Here is a 19996-nt window from a genome sequence, read left to right on the forward strand (position 1 = left end):
GAGGATGTGTGCTAAACGGCATTACCTTGCATCCCTGTGTAAATTCCTATCATGTTAAAATGAATAGACATTTGCCCCATTTTTCGACTCCTCATTGAAGGAATATAGAAATGTTTATTGATACAGTGCTTGGTTTTGTGTCACATACTTTCTCCAAAATAGATTCACTATGAGGCCACGGGGGGGGGGTTCCTGACCTAGCATTTGAAGTAAGCCTGGCATTTTGCAACTGGTTTCGAGTATTGGTCAGAAAGGAGAGTGTGTCTAAGGGTTCCTCAGCTTCATTTATCAATATAGGCTGTTTGTTACAGAGCCTGCTTCTTTGATATAAAAAGAGCTATAAAACAAACAGTATAACAACATGGATTGTATAACAACATTCATCATATGATCATGATATCTAATTGTTGTAATCTAATGATATCATGTTTTATTGACCTCAGAAATACCTATAGATGCTGTACAGTATAGATGGTGTTACAAATACAATATGTCACTCATCATTTGTACATTTTCAGAATGTATTTCATTGCATAAAAATTCCTGAAAGGCTTTCTTTTTCAATATTCAGGGACAGGAAATTATTTTTAGATTGTCACTAGAATGTATTTAAATGAAATAGAATAATGTAATGCTCTATTATACATTAGGGATTGTCTTGGTATATTACAGGAAAAACATGACAGATCTGACAAAAATAAACATATGGTTAATATGTTTGGTACAATGTGAACACAAATAGAATAGATGTTTAGTCTGGACAAGAACAGTTGGTACTGTTTGCTCAGTGAGATTATAATGTCATGGGGAATTGTTTCAGTCTTACAGGTGGTGTGTGACATGTAGGTGTGTTTGTGCGTGTTTATCTGAAGCATGTACCAAGTTGAGCTACTGATCAGCCAATTTCTCGCAAATCCAGTGCCGCCGTTCACTACACCTGAGATCATTCCAGTTTTTCTCTGGGTCATTGAAGGTGTTAACCTCAGCACAGTCCTCAGTAGAGTCGATAGAGGCACCATTTGGCTCACCAGGAGACCAGAATCCTGTGGTCATTAGTGTCCCGTCCACCCATTTCCAAGTCCCCTTTGTCTCTCTGTCAGTCAGACCAATCCAGAAAAACCTTTTAAATGTACAGATGAATTCCTGTTCCGCTCTGTTGTTTATGATCGCCAGGTCTGCTCCTCTCTTTAGACAGTCCTGTCTGCTCTCCTCCCAGGATTCAGTCCCGTCAGAGATGTAGTACAAACTGGAACCAAACTTCTTCCATGCTTCAAGGCAGGTTTGATTCAGCATATTGTACCTTCTCTTTAGATCGGCCTTTTCTTCATCCAGGTTTTTGTTTTGGACCTGTAGCTCGTCTCTCTGTTCAGTCAGGTTGTTGTTGCTGGTTCTATAAACTAACAACCTCTCCTCCAAACGGACAGTGACTCCATTATAGTAGACAAACAGCACCATGATCCCAACCAGTAGTAGAAGGCACAGCAGGCCCAGACACGCTGCAGCAACTCTGGAACATCTCCCCATCGAGCCCTCAGAGCCGTAGTTACTTTCTCCAGGTCTACTCTTTGGTGTGGTGTCTTCTGTCTTGGTACCAGAATCATGTCCTTTCAGGGTCTCTGCACTGACAAATATGACCGTAGTCCACTCATCAGAATCACCAGTCTCGTTCCTCCCTTTTAATGCATTTTGTGCTGTCAATGATACACTCAGAAATCATGTTATTTTCCTCTGTCATTCCAATTCAACTATAACATACACTGTATTCTAATGTGTCTCTGTGACTGCACTGTACTCACTGTCCCTAGGCAACAGGAAGACACCAGTGAGACAGGAAATAACAACAGAACCACCCGCCATGCAATTGTTAAAAGTGTTAGAAAATATTCAACTAAGCTGCCACCTAAGTTGTGTGTATGAAAATAAGAATAAGAAAAATGCTGACGCTTGTGTCACTTCAGATGGACATAATTCTTTCCCAGGTAGAGTAACGTCTGAGCATCAGATATAGGCCTACTGTTCACAGAAGTGCAAATCCTTGAGAAGATCAGATAATGTGGCCGGTGAAGTGGGTATATAACAAGTTTGTCTTCGTGATTGAGTCCTGTGTTGCAGCTTAAAAACACAATCATGAAGTACCTTATTCTCCTGGCTCTGTTTGCTGTTGCATGTAAGTCCTTGCTTTACTTGTTGAGAGAAATTGTTCAAGTTCGCATTGGTGTCCATCCTGTGATAATACTCTGAATAGTGAATATTTACTGAACACAGGCACTTAAGTTTGCAAGAGTTGTATTTCCATGCAATTTCACACTGATTCTTTCTGTCTGTATTTCAGTCACTGCCCCCATTTGACAATGAGGATGACAAGATTGTTGGAGGGTATGATTGCAGAAAGAACTCTGCATCCTACCAGGCATCACTGCAGTCTGGCTACCACTTCTGTGGTGGCTCCCTGATCTCCAGCACATGGGTGGTGTCTGCTGCTCACTGCTACAAGTCATAAGTGACTGATGAAACTTTCTTCAAAAACATTTACCAAAGCCATCTACAGTATGTTTGACATTAACTGTTTTTGTACATCTGATTAACCCCTTCCCCAGCCACATTCAGGTGTGTCTAGGTGACCACACAACATTGCCACTGAGCAGTTCAACTCAGGAAGGTCATCATGCACCACAGTTACAACAGCCGCAAACTGGACAATGACCTGAAGCTGAACAAGCCTGCCTCCCTGAACAGCTACATGTGCACCGTGGTCATGCCCTGCCGCTATGCCAGCTCTGGCACCTGCTGTATGGGGCAACCTACCCAGCAGAGGCTGTGAGTAGCATCAACAATATGTTCAGAAATACTTTTAGTATTTGTTGTTTATCAAACTGATTACAAATTATATCACTGACCACTCAGAACCAAAGGGAGAATGTTTGATATACTAATCCTGTTTTGCTTCTTCTAGCCTTCTACCCCAACCCACTGTTCTGCCTGGATCTCCCCATCCTGAGCAGCAGCAGCAACAGCACCGACCCTGGACAGATCACCTCCAACATGTTCTGCACTGGATTCATGGATGGAGGCAAGGAGTCTTGCCAGGTAACCAGAGTTGAATTCATAGCACATTTCTACTGTTGTCCTTTTCATTTGAGTTGTTAAAAGCTCTCATCTGTTGTGATTAACCAGCATCAACCAATATTGAAAGATGCACCTCTAACCACCTTTCTCTTGCCCCATCTTCTTCCAGGGAGACCGTGGTGGGCAATGGGCAGCTGCAGGGTGCTGTGTCCTGGGGTTACAGCTGTGCCAGAGGAACAAGCCTCTGTCACAACTCCTGGATCAGCAGCACCATGTCTTCCAAATAATTGATTTAGACTGGAAGAGACATTCTCTAAGACAGAAACCCATGATAACTGGTATGAGAAAATAACCATCTTTGACTTATTCATTCTTTTAAAGTGCAATATGTGCTTTTAGGAAGTGTGAAACAGGTATCTGGCTGGTGCTTATTATGTCTAACTTGTAAAGCAAGAGTTGCAGACAACAACTAAAGTTCAATGCTGATTGTCCACTGTCCTATTGTTTCCTCTCCATGTTAGCTGGTAAGCTGCCATTTCCTGGAAACTTAATGATATGAGAATGAATGAACAATTGTCAGTGGAAATATGATGACATGAACTAGCAACTGCAATAGACATGAGTAGAAAATACTTTTGTTTCTCTTCATAGGTTAATGGAACTTACCCAAATTTAGTCTTTCAGCAAATGGCCTATTTAGTCTTTTCCCTAATCTTACTACATTTACACTGTATAAATTTTTCTATTTTTAATATGTTTGTTTATCCCATGTGTAACTGTTGTTTTGTTTGACTTTATCTTGGCCAGGTGCAGTTGTAAATGAGAACTTGAACCTGGTTGAATAAAGTGCTGAATTTTTAAAAATTTAGTAGAATATTTTGACAATATGCATACAATTAACCTAAATGTGTAGCTATTCAGCTAAGACAGTTAATGAATAAAGGTTTGTGTTCGTTTGTCTGCTGACTTAAATTGGTGAACTTCAAATGGCAAATGCCTCTTCGATGAGGTTTAACGAGGTTGGCATCCAAAAAGATGTTGCATTACTGCAACTTACTATACTGGAGTCCAACTCCCTTATACTTTTCTTGAAAAACAAATAAAATACCCTACCATCTAACACTACACTCAAATACCACCACCATACTCCACAATTTAAATATATTTAGTCCTACCTCAGGCCAACAACCTGAAAGGATGGGACACCACTTAACACACCCTGTAACTCTGATGTCAAGTCTCACACACCCAAATACCTCTCTGCAGCTGCCACCACTACCTCAATTTTCTGTGACTTACGTTCCGTCCCTGCAGTACAGTTGATAACCATTGCTATAAAATGCTACAAATCCAATTTTACTGAAACATCACTTGTTGGCCTATCCCTCTGTACTGGTACAGATCTACAACTCACACCACTCCTCTCAGGATCCCTCCCCTTGACCCATCTTCCGCACTGCCTCAGTATATGATAACTTCTGCACTACTCTAACCCTGGAAACCTCAACCTGCCTCTCGCATGGGACATTTCTAATCCCCAGCCCCATAGACACCACTACAATTAACACATACCACTACTTTCCACAATACTACACATTCCTTTGTCACATGTCCTTCTGCACACTTCACACCTAGGAGCCTTCCTCCTACACACTGCTGCTACATGAGCTAGACACCTGTAATAAAGTAATGTATTCGGGACACAAAAGGCTCATACAGGATAATGTATCCTGTCATCCCTGTCGGGCAAAGACATCAAAACTCAAAAGAACAGACAATGACTTCTGTTTCACCACTCCTGCCACCCTGTCTGCGTCACACCAAACGACAACCTTCAAAAACACTGGGAATCTTCCCCTTCAGTTGGTCAACTTTTACATTTACTGCTACCCCAGTAAATCATCCTTTCAATGGCACACCTTCATTGAGAGCAAAACAATTCACATTTCTTGGCTCCATTGTTTAATGTGGAGAGCCTTCTCCCTCTGACCAGCAGAAACACAAACAATTATCACAGACCAGTTCTGGTTACCCTTACCGATTCCACAGCACCAAACTCTGTTTTCACCCACCCTGAAACCACAAATGGATCACCCAAAAGGCAAGGGTCCACGTTTAACAAATATGTCACTCCTACAATCACAGACTCATCTTTAATCTGACCCTAGGCCCTGAGAACTTCACCACACCTACCACCTCCGATGCTTCGACCTCATTAACTCACCTTTCTCCCCCTGTCTTAAGATGGCTCTGCTTACACTTTCTAACATTCTTATTTAACAAACCATCTCCCTTTTCCCGTCATTTTTAACCGACTCAAGCTCATCCTCATCTGTCCTCCCTTCCTTCTCTCTCTTTTAGACCTCCTCTGCCCTCCATTCCCCTCCGCATTCAAAGAATATCTCCTTATGATAATACTGCACTTCTCCTGACATACATTTTGTTCTTGCATTATAGCAAATGCTTTACATATTCCTATTCCTTTATCTAGCACTGGGAACATGTGACAGCGGAATGGTGACGTAAATATTCAGCGACGCTCTAAGGTTTGTGTACAATTTCAAGCTTGACGGAAGGGTTACGTTTAGGACAATTGCATCAAATGTGTCTTTGTTTTGTTTTATAATCGTGAGGTGAGTAAAATAAGATTTTATCCCACTAAGTGTGTTGACATTTTCTAGATTAAAGCTAGCTAATTTGAAGCGAAGTGCCGTGCATTGCTATATCAGCATCACTATTAATATATGCGGAATGCGCAACCATTGCGGATGTGGTGCAGAAAGAATGCGCATCGCTGCGACGAACGCAATTATAAAGGTGTTAGACATCGTCATCATCAAGTTGAAACCTATATTGTAAATTATTTGTCATTTGTGTAACTATTTGGTAACGTATCATATTTCTCTCTTTTGTAGAATTCCCTCGATCCTCTATTTACTCAAGTCTATCTGCACATCTCTGTTGATGGGTACTGTCATAGTTGTTTTTGCACTAATATAAAGGAATTTAAATGATCGTTTTCAGAGAGAGTACATGTCTCTCTTGGCCAGCTTTTACAGTTGAATAACGTCTGCTCCAGGACTTTAGCTGTAAGCTACCTGGTATGAATTAATAATATATTATGCAAACTAATGCACATTACAGTGAATGTTGATCTCAGTCTGTCCCTGCACAAGATGCTCTCCTAGCGCCCCTATTTATTTATGTGCCACTTAGTTGTAGCCTGTGAACATATGCCTTATGCTGCCCCCACTGAAAGATTAGTTAGTTGTCAGGCAGATATTGCTCGTCCCCAACAATGCTGTGGTACGGCCAGCCATCTGTCGCTGTGTGAATGGAACTGTCAGTTGGACCGTCTGTAAACCAGGCCTGACTCATGACTGAGTACTACGAGGAGGGGGGCCTGCTGTACGAGCACTCGCCTCCCATGCACATAAAAGTGGAGTCTCCGGAGGGACCCTTCGGAGGGGGCGTCTCAGAGGACGGCTTTCCCAGGGAGGATGAGGACTCGGAAGGCAGCTGCGACCAAAGCAGTGGGCTGCCTGGTGGACTACCCTTCAACGTGGTGGTGGTGCATCCTAACATCATGACCCCTGGCATGTCCTCAGATGACCTCCTATCCATGGAACAGCGTAAGCTTTAGCCAACTTTTAGCAATTAAACGCATGTCTATTGTTCAATATTGATGCTTGCAGTGGTGCTCTGTACTGTTATGATAAATTATGTTTTGACTATTACATTTTTGTGTTTCACCTCATATGACACATGGTAAACACCTATAGATCAACTCTGTCTTTCTGTAGACAGAGGTATTTCCTCTGTGTTGGCAGCAGGGGGTGCAGGCAAGAGGAAGAGTCGTTTTAGCGGTGCAGAGCTGGAGGTGCTGGTTTCTGAGGTGACGCGGTGTGAGGGAGAGCTTTTTGGTCCTGCTGGGAGGCTCCGGCGCAGGGAGAGAGAGAGGATCTGGGCAGGAATCCTGGAGCGGGTCAACGCTGTGTCCAGAGTCCCTCGCACCCTCCGCGAGGTCAAGAAGCGCTGGGACGACCTGAAGAGACGCAATGGAGGCAGGCTGGCAGACGCTAGGCACCGAACTTGTTACCTGCCATCTAATAGAGGGGCTTCCATGCTGGGACGGTCAGCTCAGGCAAGCCCCAGGCTTCACCAGGCCAGACAGAAGCAAAGCACCAGAGGGAAGGCCAGTTTCACGTGCTTCACTGATACAGAACCAGGTAAATCTGAACACTAACAATGAGGTAAAGCCTTAGATTCAAGCCTTGTAGGAACATTCAGATAATGCATATAAAAACAGATTTTTGAAACCACTGCTAACCACTGCTACTATATCCTCTTGTTTATTGCAGTGGGTGGAGGTGAAGGGTCGGAGAGGGATGGCTTTGAGAAGGATGAGGATAGTGGTGAGCGGGAAGGGGAGGTGGGAGAGGCGGAATGCGAGGGGGCAGAGAGCAGTATGGAGGAAAAGCTGGGTTTAGGACTGGGAATAGGACCTCCCCCTAACTCGGAACGCTGGCTGCCTCCCTCTCCCCTCTACAGCGCCCCTTTCCTCAATGGGACCCCTCAGCCTAGTCCCCAGCCCTCACTAGGGGCCCAGCAGGGACCCCTGGAGGCCCCTCCTCGTGGCTCATGGCTGGAGGACGAGCTCCGTGGCATGGGGGAGGCAGCTCTGCAGCTGGGGGATCGGGTGGAACAGAGTCTTCGGGAGTTTGGGGAGGGATTCAGACGTGATATGAGAACATTAGTGGTCTCTCAAGAGGCACTGGCAACCAGCCTACAGCAAAACAATGTTCTCCTGCAAAGGCTGCTGGGAGTCCTAGAGGTACAGCAGCAGCAACAACAACAACCACCACAGCAGCAGCCACATCATTCCCAAAAACAAGAGCCACAACAGTCAACGCAACAACCACAACAGTTACAGCAGCAGAAACCACAGCCTCAACAACCGATTCAGCAGCAGCAACAACAACAACAGATACAACCACAACAGCAACAACTGCTACCACAGCAGCAGCAGCAACAACAGATACAACCGCTACCACAGCAACCGCAACACCCCCAGAGTCCAAGTAATCAACCAACTTTAGCAGTTGCCCCTGTACCACCACCCCCAGATATTCTTGATGGTACCACCCGTCCAAATCCACCCGCAGTCATTAATGGAATTGTCCAACGGCCAAGGCGGGGGAGAATTGTTGATCATAGACGAAGAAGAAGGCGTTAGATAAAGAGATGTAAATAAGCTTTGATGTACTATATTTATTTTCTCTTATACAATCTGATTTGAAATAATTGTGTCCCTCTAATTTCAACCAATGCTGAAAAAGTTGTGTTTTATGAGTACATTTGTTGTGTAAAGTATTCAGACCCCTTGACTTTTTCCCACATTGTGTTACGTTACAGCCTTATTCTAAAATGGATTCAATTAATGTTTTTCCTCATCAATACACCATAATGACAAAGTGAAAACAGGTTTTAATAAATGTTTACAATAATTTACATAAGTATTAAGACCTTTGCTATGAAACTGAAATTGAGATCAGGTGCATCCTTTTTCCATTGATCATCCTGAGATGAGATTTGTCCACTGTGGTAAATTAAGGTCCCAGAGTTGACAGTGCATGTCAGAGCAAAAACCAAGCCATGAGGTCAAAGGAATTGTCTGTAGAGACAGGATTGTGTCAAGGCACAGATCTGGGGAAGGGTACCAAAACATTTCTGCAGCATTGAAGGTCCCTAAGAACACAGTGGCCTCTATCATTCTTAAGTGGAAGAAGTTTGGAACCACCAAAATCTTCCTAGAGCTGGCCTCTCGGGTAAACTGAGCAATTGGAGAAGGGCCTTGGTCATGGAGGTGACCAAGAACCCGATGGTCACTCTGATAGAGTTCCTCTGTGGAGATGGGAGAATCTTCCAGAAGGACAACCATCTCTGCAGCCCTCTACCAATCAGGCCTTTATGGTAGAGTGACCAGATAGAAGCCACTCCTCAGTAAAAGGCACATAACAGCCTGCTTGGAGTTTGCCAAAAGGCACCTAAAGACTCTCAGACCATGAGAAACAAGATTCTCTGATCTGATGAAACCAAGGTTGAACTCTTTGGCCTGAATGCCAAGCCTCACGTCTTGAGGAAATCTGGCACCATCCCTACGGTGAAGCATGGTGGTGGCAGCATCATGCTGTGGGGATGTTTTTCAGTGGAACAGGGAGCCTAGTCAGATCTGAAAGATTAACAGAGCAAAGTACAGAGAGATCCTTGATGAAAACCTGCTCCAGAGCACTCAGGACCTCAGATTGGGGTGAAGGTTCACCTTTCAAAAGGACAATAAGCACTCAGCCAAAACAATGCAGTAGTGGCTTCGGGACAAGTCTGTGAATATCCTTGAGTGGCCAGCCAGAGCCCGGACTTGAACCTGATCGAACATCTCTGGAGAGACCTGAAAATAGCTGTGCAGTGATGCTCCCCGCTCCCCAAATACAGGTGTGCCAAGCTTGTAGCGTCATACCCAAAAAGACTTGAGGCTGTAATCACTGTCAAAGGTGTTTCAACAAAGTAAGTAGAGTGTGCTCTGTACTGAGTAAAGTGTCTAAATACTTAGGGAAGTGTGATATTTATTTATTTTTACATTTGCAAACATTTCTAAAAACCTTGATTTGTCATTATGGGATATTGTGTGTAGATTGATGGAAGAAAAAAACGATTTAATACACTTTAGAATAAGGCTGTAACGAAACAAAAATGTGCAAAAAGTCAAGGGGTCTGAATACTTTCCGAATGCACTGTATATATTATTCAAACTAAACACAGTAGGCTAATTGAAGGTTCAGCCCTCATCCACATATATTAGCATAATGTATTGGTTGGAAGTTGCTGCAATAGAACCAAGAAATGTCAGCGATTTCTGTTTTGCCCAAATCTTGTAGATAGACAATCAGCATTACATTTACAGAAAGCACTTTAGAGTCTGCAGCAATCTATCATTAGAGCATATTAGTAAATGACCATTGAAATGTAATATACCAATGCATATGCACATGTTCTGATTGCTCATGCAGTTTTATGATGCATATTAAACATGCATTGTGTGACAGGCTGGACATACACATGCAAATCTTAGAAAAAAGTATTATACAATGTGTATTTAACATGTGATGATAAATTATTTTATAATTGGACTATAAGGTTTAAGATATGGAACTGTTTCCCTGCATAGCTCTTAAATGAAAATCTGCATCAGTATGTATTTTGCTTCAGATTTTCATTATTTGTTTCTCGTGATGTTATCAATTTATTAAGCATTATCTACAAGTATGATGTATGTGTTATCTTGCATGCAGTTTCTGATGTGTAGACAATAAAATGCAAGGGATCCGTAAACAAATTAAGCATTTGTGTACCATTTTGCACAATTTATACACCTAAATATAGTTGAAGGGTCTGACTCTGTTCTGAGACATGTATTGACTAAAGATTAATAAAGGCAACCCTGAACTATATCTCGCCACAGCTCTTCAATAGCTCTTTATTCAGACAAGTGCTGATGGTGCAACCTGTTGACTGATGTGAGTGAATGCTCATGGATAAATGTAAAATGCATTGCTTTCGTTTCAATACTCATGACAATCTGAAGTGGATAAACATAACATCACCTGCAGAATGCAGGGCAGGCGAAGACCTTTCACTTCACACCATCACACTCTAGCGGCCAGTAACATAATATACAATTCGTTTCGCCTTCTGCCTTCACGTTGAGGAAGAGGGGTCATAGAGAACCATCTTTGGAGGAGTGCTACATGGGTAAAACATGGCTGCTGTGAATTCGTCAGAGAGACGCCAGGGCGACCCCAACGATGAGCTGGGGGACCCGGGGGGTGCAGCACAGAAATGCGAAACATCTGACTATAAATCGACAGACCCCGATAACACTTTTGCTGTTGAATTAGACAGAATTCCCAAGGACTCAAATGAAAATAGAGAATCTAGTATTGTTACCGATGGGCTTGCTAGCCAGACTGAAAGTAGCATTGCGCTTCGAGCTAATGATAGATCAGAGATATGTAATGAGTTGGTATATTTAACATCTTCTGAAGAAAAGACCCACAACACCGACGTTTCCTTCAACAAGCAGCGGCATTTCGATTGGTCTGAGACGGAGGACGAGGAAGACGGCACGGATGCAAAAGAGAATGGAAACTGTAAGTTTGTTTGCTAGCTAGCGTTGACTATGTTTCTTACTTAGAATAGCCTGCCTTATCAATATTAGCTATCTAAGTTTCGTCTTATCTATTTTGGAAAACAGTCGTGTGCAAAAACAGACTGAAATCTACGGGGTATCCCTGGAAACATGCAGGATGCAGCATTGACTGTAAATGTGCTCATGCTCACTTTAATTGCCAAGATGCTAGCTAGTTGTCTCATGCACTTAATGAGCTAGCTTTGTTATTGGCCAACCGTTTATCCAATAGGATATTGATCATGCAGGCGACTCAAAATAGTACACTGACCTTACCCTTCGTCGTCAAATTCCTTTATTCATAATATTTGTGTGGAGATTGATTTGTGTAGTAGGCCTGTTTTCATATTTAGTCTCAAAGCGTTTGTATTCATGCTTACTCATGAACGCTTCACAATGGCAATGTTGTATTACTTTTGTATTTACAGTTCGTAATGGTAAGATGGGGATGACTCATGAGGTGCAGCAGGATAAGATTACTGAAGATATCTCATATGCAGAGGATGTGGAAAAGGAAAAATCACATTCTGACGAGGAGATGGATATATCAAAAGACACAGGTGAAGAACAAGATTGTAATGGAGGAAAGGGGGCGGAGGAGGAGGAGGAAGAAGAAAAAGAGGAAGAAGAGGAAGAAGGAGGAGAAGAGGACCAAACAGTGAAACGGAGGCAATGTAGTTTGGAGTGCAAAGACTGTGGGAAGAGGTTCACCCGTCGGGAGACATTCAACCTCCATCGTCACTTCCACGCTCACCAGGATGAACTGGCCTCACTCACTTGTAAGGAGTGTGGCCTTACCTTCCATCACCGCAGCAGCCTCATCAAGCACCGCAGTGAGCACCAACAGAAGGTTGAACAGCCTGTGGAACGGAAGAGGAGAAGGAGCCCACAGGGAGTCCACAAGGAGGAGAGGCCAGGCTTCCAGTGTGACCACTGTGAAGAGACTTTCCCATCACTGAGCAAACTGAGGCTCCACACCTGCGACTGTGCCCCGGATAAGGCGTACCGCTGCCCCCTGTGCCGCAAAGAGTTCCGCATGAAGATCTCCATCACCAGCCACATGCAGACCCACTCCCTGAGCTCCCACCCCTTCCGCTGCCAGGAGTGCCACAAGAGCTTCTCTGACATATTTTCCCTGCGTGACCACCAGGGCTCCCATGCCTCCCTCAAGCCCTACGCGTGCCCCGAGTGTGGCATGGTGTTCAGGCACCGCTCTGTCATGGAGGACCACCGTCGTAAGCACACAGAGGACACACAAGGCCCCTACCTGTGCAACATCTGTGGGAAGCACTTCAAGTATTCCAGCCTCCTGCAACAGCACCAATACCTTCACACAGGTCAGAAACCCTTCCGCTGCCCAGACTGTGGCAAAACGTTTGCCTTAGCCCAGAACATGAAGGCGCACTGCCGCCAGCATAGACGGCACCCTCACGGATGCTCTCTTTGCCCCCTCACTTTCCCCGACCAGGGCAGTCTGCAGGCTCACGTGTCATGCCACGAGACAGTCGGGGGACTAGACAAGGAGAACACAAACCACGGGTTGGAGCCAAAACGTATATTCAACTGTCCCCTCTGTCCTCAGAACTTTCCTTCACCAGCTGACCTGAGGGCTCACATGCTGATCCATGAAGCAGAGCATGAGAGGATGGAGAACGGGGCATGTAAAGACGGGGAAACAAACCGTTACACCTGTCCACACTGTCCTGCCACCTACTCTGACCAGTCTAATATGATGGCCCACCTGACAACTCACACGTCTGCCCGGGTCAGGGTAGAGAGGCAGGGTAATGGACTTGAAGTAGGGAGATCTGCTCCACTTAACACTGCCAACGTCCCAGGGAGGTGGCATAGGGAGGAGATGAGTAGTAAGCCTTTAAAGTGTCCAGACTGTGGCAAGTCGTTCCGTCACCGCTCTGTGTTAACGTTGCACATGCGTATTCATTCCAAGGACAAGCCTTACCAGTGCAGGGTGTGCAACAAGTCCTTCAGATTCAACAGCTATCTGCAGCAGCACATGATCATTCACACCGGGGAGAAACCATACAAGTGCCCAGACTGCAGCAAGGACTTTGCTTTCCTGCAGAACATGAGAACCCATCAGAGGCTGCACACACAGAAACCGTTCCGCTGCACAAAGTGCCGTAAGGGATACAGCGACGAGAATCAGCTTCAGCGCCATTTGCTGTCACACAACGGCGAAAAGCCCCACAAGTGCCACCTCTGCGAAAAGAGCTTTGGGCTGGCCTACCTGCTACGGGACCATCTGAACACCCACACAGGCGAGAGGCCCCATCGCTGTCAGGAGTGCCACAAGACATTCCCCTGGCTCGGCAGCCTGCTGGTGCATCAGAAAATCCACGCTCGAAAGCGCCAGGGGTCGAGTCAGCCTTACTCTTTTCCAATGGCCATGAGGATAAGAGGCAAGGGTAGCAGGGGCCGGAGCGGAGGCAGGCTGGCATCAGGCTGGCCCAGGTTGGGTGGAATGGGGCGATCAGGTATGGACACGCCCCAACAAACACCTCCATATCAAGTCCCAATGTCAAGGAGTCCTGAGTGGCAGAGGAGGCCGGCCCAGCCACAGCCACCCATGTTTTCATCCCAGATGGATATGCAGCAGCCAGGGGAGACGTCTGCGAGAAGGCCTCCACCAGTCCACCAACAGTGGCGGGTGGAAGGTGGAGAACTGAGGCCTGTTCCACTGCCTAACCAGTCTCAACCGTCTCAGGATCCTGAAAGACAACCAGCGCCTGTCCAACAGCAGCCATCTCCACAAATACAGCCACAGCAGGTACCACAGTCTCCACTGATACAACAACAAGTGCAATTACAGCTACAGCTACAGCCACATCTACATCCGCAGCTGCGCCAACAGCAGGTTCAGCATCATCTACAGTCTCCGCTGATCCAACAGCAATTACAGTGGCAGCAACCAGGTGTACAGCTCCAGCCCCAGCTAGTACCACAACAGCAGTGGCAGCCTGCCAGACACTTGCTCCAGCAAAAGCTGCCCTGGTTACCAGATGCTCAGCCCCGGCCCGCCCCACCACAGCAACCCCAGCAGTGGCACTCAGATGGCCTGCCTCGGCCACCCCCACAACAACAGCAGAGGAATTCAGGCAGGGCAGAGGCACCTACAACGTCACAGCCCGGTCTTAGTGCGTCTCAGAGCCTAGAACCCCCTCCTCCGGGAGAAAGTGGAGGGACCATGCCCTTAGGTAACAAAACACCACCAGTGGCCGGGCCACAGAATCCCAGCCCATTAGCTGTGAGTGAGCAGGAGCAACACAGGCAACAGCCGAAGCCCATGAGCTGGGGTAACACACCCACTACACCACCAGTCCCCACACTGAGCTCTGTTCAGCTTGACTTCCCTGGATCCCCCATTTACATGGATGGGGCTGCTTTGTGGGGTGGGCTGAGGACCTCTCCAGCAGTGCCACCATCCCAGAGCACATTAAACAAGCTGGGCCAAGAGCTTAAGCTACCAAGATGGTCGAGCGTCTCTGTGCCAATGCAGAAAGCTGTTAATGAATCACCCACACCTCCTAGAAAAGAGGACACTAGAGTTTGGGACTTTAATGCACCTCTGGTAATGTCCCCAACTGTTAGTTCATCAGAGAAAGCTGGGAGTGGGCGTGAGCAGCAGAAACAGTGGTCTCCAGCTCTACTCAGTACATCCTCCTCAGCTCAGATGGGCCACAGCTCTGTCATGTCAATTTCAAGCCCTCCAACTCATGGGATTGGAGGTAGTCCCTGGGATTTCAAAGGATCCCCCTCAAACAAATCAGGCCTTAGCCAGGAGTTAGAGCAGCAGCAGCAAAAACATCTATCTTCCAGCTGGACCAATGTACCCACATCCACCCAGAACGTTCCCATCTCCATTCAATATGACCCACAACGTTTCACTCATGGGGTGGGACCCACTGTGTGGGGTTTCCAAACCACTCCAGCTGGCCCTCAGCAGCAGCCAATGGTAACAGGCACTCAAATCATCATAAATCAGACCTCTCCTTTCTTCTCTCCTCTCCCTCCGCTCCCTCCTCTTAGTTTGCCTGGCTCACACCCTCTTCACTCTGTAGCAGTCGGCTCTCTACCAAGGCCTCCACACCCAAACATTTTCTTCACGCCACAGGCTGTCATGAGTGAGAGGCCACACATGACACAGACCCTGTCGCTACCTCAGCTCGCCCCACGGCCTGTTCCTCACAAACTGGGCCGTTTGCCTTACGCCCCAGACCGCCTTCTCCAGTGCATGATCTGTGGCTGCTCTCTACCCCGGGAGTTAGACTTGCAAATGCACTACATGCAGCATGCACAGGGAGAGATTTGACACTGGCAAAGAGTGTGTCTACTACTCTGTTTTTCCAAATGTTTTTAATGTACATTTATTGTATAACTATAGCAATTTAGCTGTGTTTTGTGTCCTTTTTGGACATTGTCCATGTTGTTGATCTCTCACTCTATAAGAAAGGGTCAGAGACTCTCAAAAAGTGTATAGTTTGTTAACTGACAACTGTGCTTGATGCGAACCAGGGACCCTCTGCACACAACAACAGTCACCCACGTAGCATCGTTACCCATCGCTCCACAAAAGCCGCGGCCCTTGCAGAGCAAGGGGAACCACTACTTCAAGGTCTCAGAGCAAGTGACGTCACCGATTGAAACACTATTTAGCGCGCACCACCGCTAACTAAGCTAGCGTTTCACATCCGTTACACTTGATAAAGTTTTCTGAGTTCACAGCTTTGCCTTCAACTGCAAATAACTTAGAAATATGACTGTGTAATGGATTTCTTGGCCAGTACCATCATATTTACTGTGTTGTAAACATAAACTGGGTAAATCCATGCTATTAGGTTCACCACCCCGTTCACAAAAATATTTTGCACCTATAGACAGTGAGTCACCTGGCTGTGGCTTGCTATATACAGTGGGGCAAAACAGTATTTAGTCAGCCACCAATTGTGCAAGTTCTCCCACTTAAATATGAGAGAGGCCTATAATTTTCATCATTAGGTACACTTCAACTATGACCGACAAAATGAGAGAAAAAATCCAGAAAATCACATTGTAGGATTTTAAATGTATTTATTTGCAAATTATGGTGGAAAATAAGTATTTGGTCACCTACAAACAAGCATGATTTCTGGCTCTCACAGACCTGTAACTTCTTCTTTAAGAGGCTCCTCTGTCCTCCACTCGTTACCTGTTTTAATGGCACCTGTTTGAACTTGTTATCAGTATAAAAGACACCTGTCCACAACCTCAAACAGTCACACTCCAAACTCCACTATGGCCAAGACCAAAGAGCTGTCAAAGGACACCAGAAACAAAATTGTAGACCTGCACCAGGCTGGGAAGACTGAATCTGCAATAGGTAAGCAGCTTGGTTTGAAGAAATCAACTGTGGGAGCAATTATTAGGAAGTGGAAGACATACAAGACCACTGATAATCTCCCTCGATCTGGGGCTCCACGCAAGATCTCACCCATGGGGTCAAAATGATCACAAGAACGGTGAGCAAAAATCCCAGAACCACACGGGGGACCTAGTGAATGACCTGCAGAGAGCTGGGACCAAAGTAACAAAGCCTACTATCAGTAACACACTACGCCGCCAGGGACTCATATCCTGCAGTGCCAGACGTGTCCCCCTGCTTAAGCCAGTACATGTCCAGGCCCGTCTGAAGTTTGCTAGAGAGCATTTGGATGATCCAGAAGATGATTGGGAGAATGTCATATGGTCAGATGAAACCAAAATATAACTTTTTTCGTCGTGTTTGGAGGACAAAGAATGCTGAGTTGCATCCAAAGAACACCATACCTACTGTGAAGCATGGGAATGGGAAAAACTTTGGGGCTGTTGTTCCAAAGGGACCAGGAGACTGATCCGTTGAAAGAATAAATGGGGATGTATCGTGAGATTTTGAGTGAAAACCTCCTTCCATCAGCAAGGGCATTGAAGACGAAACGTGGCTGGGTCTTTCAGCATGACAATGATCTCAGGAATGGCAGGCCTGAGAATGGTGTACCAGCAACAGTGTGGTGTACAGCATCTGTCATTTGCCAAAAGGGTATATAACAGGAATGGCAGGCCAAATAAATTCCTGGGTTTTTCAGAGATGAGTGTCTAGTCCAACAGTTTCACTGCTCTAGAGGAGATCTGCATGGAGGAATGGGCCAAAATACCAGCAACAGTGTGTGAAAACCTTGTGAAGACTTACAGAAAACATTTGACCTCTGTCATTGCCAACAAGGGGTATATAACAAAGTATTGAGATAAACTTTTGTTATTGACCAAATACATATTTTCCACCATAATTTGCAAATAAATTTCATAAATTCTACAATGTGATTTTCTGGATTTTTCCCCCTCATTTTGTCTGTCATAGTTGAAGTGTACCTATGATGAAAATTACAGGCCTTTCTCATCTTTTTAAGTGGGAGAACTTGCACAATTGGTGGCTGACTTAATACTTTTTTGCCCCACTGTAAAGCAGGCATCGAGGCATTCAGTTACTATTTAAATGAATGTTAGAATGGGCAAAACAAGTGACCTAAGCGACATTGAGAGTGGTGTGATCGTTGGTGTACAGTATCTCAGGAATGGCAGGCCTCCTGGGTTTTTCAGAGATGAGTGTCTAGGGTTTACTGAGAATGGTGTGAAAAACAAAAAACAGTCAGCAGTACTAGATGGGTGTACTTTAAACTGGCCGCTGAGTGTGTATGTCAATTTGTGGATCTTTGTTAATTTTTCTTTCTGTGTACACTGTCTTCGTTACACCATTTAAATGTATTCCTCAAACAAGTGGATTTCACCTGTGTTGCACTGTATATTTGTGCCTTTTATTGTTTCAAAACACTGCATGTTCTTTCTGCTCTCTCAATGTTGTAGTGGGTGTTATTCAAATTGTCAGGTCTGAATAATGAGTCATTTGTATGAGTCATTTCTTATTCAGTCTTCATTTGGGTGAACGTTTCTTGTTTTGGTGCTAGAGTTATGAAATTAGGGTTATTGGGAGGAGCACACGTTTTATCCAAACAGTGTGGCATGGGTTAGTATACAAATTAATGTATTGTATTAAAATGAATAACTAATAACTCACTTTACCTGTTGGGTTTGTGATATTGTATACGCTTGTTTACATTGAGCTGCACTGGGATCGGACAGCAATCATGGTTATTTTAAGACACCGTGGAGCAGACGCGAGATATTCGCCGGGAAAACGTACCTCTATGCAAGGATGGGATAGGCCACTGTACTCCAAATGTTACCTTTATCCACATTGTACATATCTTGCGCCGGCTCCACGGTGTCTTAATGTAACCATGTTTGTGTTCAGACTCCAGTGCTGCTCAGTGTAAATCAACGTAATGGTAGGGACGTTATCTCTGGCAATGTAACATATTTGACGTTTTACTACATCTGTGCATTAGCAATAGTTTTAAATATGTAAATACCTGGTAATAAAAATAATTGAAAAACAATGTAATATTGTCGTCTGTATTCAATAAAACAATGACATAGTCCTGCAATAATTAAAACAGTCTACCAAATTGATGTTTTCAACAACAACAACAAAAACGTTAATATCCGTTACATTGTATGTAGAGAACTAACGGTTGGGTCTAGTGGCGCTTTCAAGACGGATGGGAACTTGGAAAAAAGAGGTTAAATCATGACGTCAGTGGTCGGAAAGTCGGAGCTCTAAATAGAGGCCAGAGTACCTGTTTTTATTAATCACCCAACTTCTTGCAAATTCTTTAAATAATAGTCCTGTACAAGGTATTTCCATAGCTGGTAAAGAAATTATTATAAGCCAGTTGGCTGACGATACTACACTTTTTCTGAAAGACGCTAACCAAATTCCCAAATCGATCAATGTGATACAATCCTTTTCCAAAGCGTCTGGTCTATATCTTAAACATTAATAAATGTGAACTCATAGCTGTCAAATATTGTGTGACACCTTCATATTATGGTATTCCAGTAAAATAAGAACTTACATATTTAGGCATAACCATTACAAAGGATCAGAAGTCTAGAGGCTTACTAAATTTGAACCCTCTTATTAAAAAAAACCCAGAAGAAACTAAATCAATGGCTACAGAGGGACTTATCTTTAAAAGGTCGAGTCCTAATAACCCAGGCTGAAGGTATCTCTAGACTAACATATGGTGCTCTATCCTTATATCTGGACAGTATAATAAGCCAGGAGATAGACCAGATGCTTTTCAACTTTCTTTGGAGAAACCGTACCCATTACATTAGGAAAACTGTTGTAATGAACACTTAAGAGAATGGTGGACTGAATTCTCTGGACTTTACTACTTTAAATAATACTTTTAAGATCAATTGGATAAAACAATTCCTAAGAAGACTCACTTCTATCTGGAATTTTATTCTTCATCATGTCTTCTCTACTTTTGGTGGCTTCATGTTGTTTTGCTATTATAATATTGACAAAGTTCCAGTGAAACTTTCTGCTTTTCATCGGCAGGTTTTCTTGTCATGGTCCTTAATTTATAAACACAATTTTTCTCCACACAGATATTATATATGGAATAATCGGGATATATTGTATAAAAATACCTCTCTGTTTTTAGAATATTGGTTCCGAAATAATATCCTATTGGTGAGCCAACTGGTAAATGCAGAGGGTCTTTTACTCAGTTATAAAGACTT

General features: G+C 44.4%; 3 protein-coding genes and 1 pseudogene across 5 annotated transcripts; 3 read left to right on the top strand and 1 right to left on the bottom strand.

Annotated features, from left to right (window-relative positions):
• Window positions 1-80: 80 nt before the first annotated feature.
• LOC112222768 (C-type lectin domain family 4 member E-like) lies at window positions 81-1760 on the bottom strand. The gene has a single exon (XM_024385512.2). The coding sequence runs from the start codon at window positions 1522-1524 to the stop codon at window positions 889-891; it is 636 nt and encodes a 211-aa protein (XP_024241280.1). The 5' UTR covers window positions 1525-1760; the 3' UTR covers window positions 81-888.
• Window positions 1761-2112: 352 nt separating this feature from the next.
• LOC112222517 lies at window positions 2113-3353 on the top strand (annotated as a pseudogene).
• Window positions 3354-5556: 2203 nt separating this feature from the next.
• Window positions 5557-8555, top strand: LOC112222766 (myb-related transcription factor, partner of profilin-like). 3 transcript variants are annotated; one of them, XM_042304884.1, is made up of 4 exons: window positions 5557-5612; window positions 5982-6698; window positions 6870-7295; window positions 7428-8555. In XM_042304884.1, exons 2-4 carry the CDS (start codon window positions 6443-6445, stop codon window positions 8300-8302), a joined length of 1557 nt encoding a protein of 518 aa, XP_042160818.1. In that variant the 5' UTR covers window positions 5557-5612; window positions 5982-6442; the 3' UTR covers window positions 8303-8555. The 3 variants fall into 3 exon arrangements, with proteins under 3 accessions (XP_042160818.1, XP_024241277.2, XP_042160817.1); XM_024385509.2 differs by having other exon boundaries at window positions 5608-5699; XM_042304883.1 differs by lacking the exon at window positions 5557-5612 and adding an exon at window positions 5619-5883.
• A 2285-nt stretch (window positions 8556-10840) lies between these two features.
• Window positions 10841-16320, top strand: LOC112246954. Its single transcript, XM_024415578.2, has 2 exons — window positions 10841-11273; window positions 11740-16320. Exons 1-2 carry the CDS (start codon window positions 10883-10885, stop codon window positions 15639-15641), a joined length of 4293 nt encoding a protein of 1430 aa, XP_024271346.2. The 5' UTR covers window positions 10841-10882; the 3' UTR covers window positions 15642-16320.
• The last annotated feature ends 3676 nt before the right edge of the window (window positions 16321-19996 follow it).

This window comes from Oncorhynchus tshawytscha, linkage group LG23, assembly GCF_018296145.1.
Source record: "Oncorhynchus tshawytscha isolate Ot180627B linkage group LG23, Otsh_v2.0, whole genome shotgun sequence".
NCBI classification, from domain to species: Eukaryota; Metazoa; Chordata; class Actinopteri; order Salmoniformes; family Salmonidae; genus Oncorhynchus; species Oncorhynchus tshawytscha.

Bases quoted from the DNA above. Each gene is read 5' to 3' on its own strand.
- LOC112222768 (XM_024385512.2), bottom strand. From the start codon at position 1,524: ATGGGGAGATGTTCCAGAGTTGCTGCAGCGTGTCTGGGCCTGCTGTGC.
- LOC112246954 (XM_024415578.2), top strand. From the start codon at position 10,883: ATGGCTGCTGTGAATTCGTCAGAGAGACGCCAGGGCGACCCCAACGAT. The intron at 11,274-11,739 runs GTAAGTTTGTTT...TTGTATTTACAG, and splicing joins TGCAAAAGAGAATGGAAACT to TTCGTAATGGTAAGATGGGG.
- LOC112222766 (XM_042304884.1), top strand. From the start codon at position 6,443: ATGACTGAGTACTACGAGGAGGGGGGCCTGCTGTACGAGCACTCGCCT. The intron at 6,699-6,869 runs GTAAGCTTTAGC...GTCTTTCTGTAG, and splicing joins CCTCCTATCCATGGAACAGC to ACAGAGGTATTTCCTCTGTG. The intron at 7,296-7,427 runs GTAAATCTGAAC...TGTTTATTGCAG, and splicing joins CTTCACTGATACAGAACCAG to TGGGTGGAGGTGAAGGGTCG.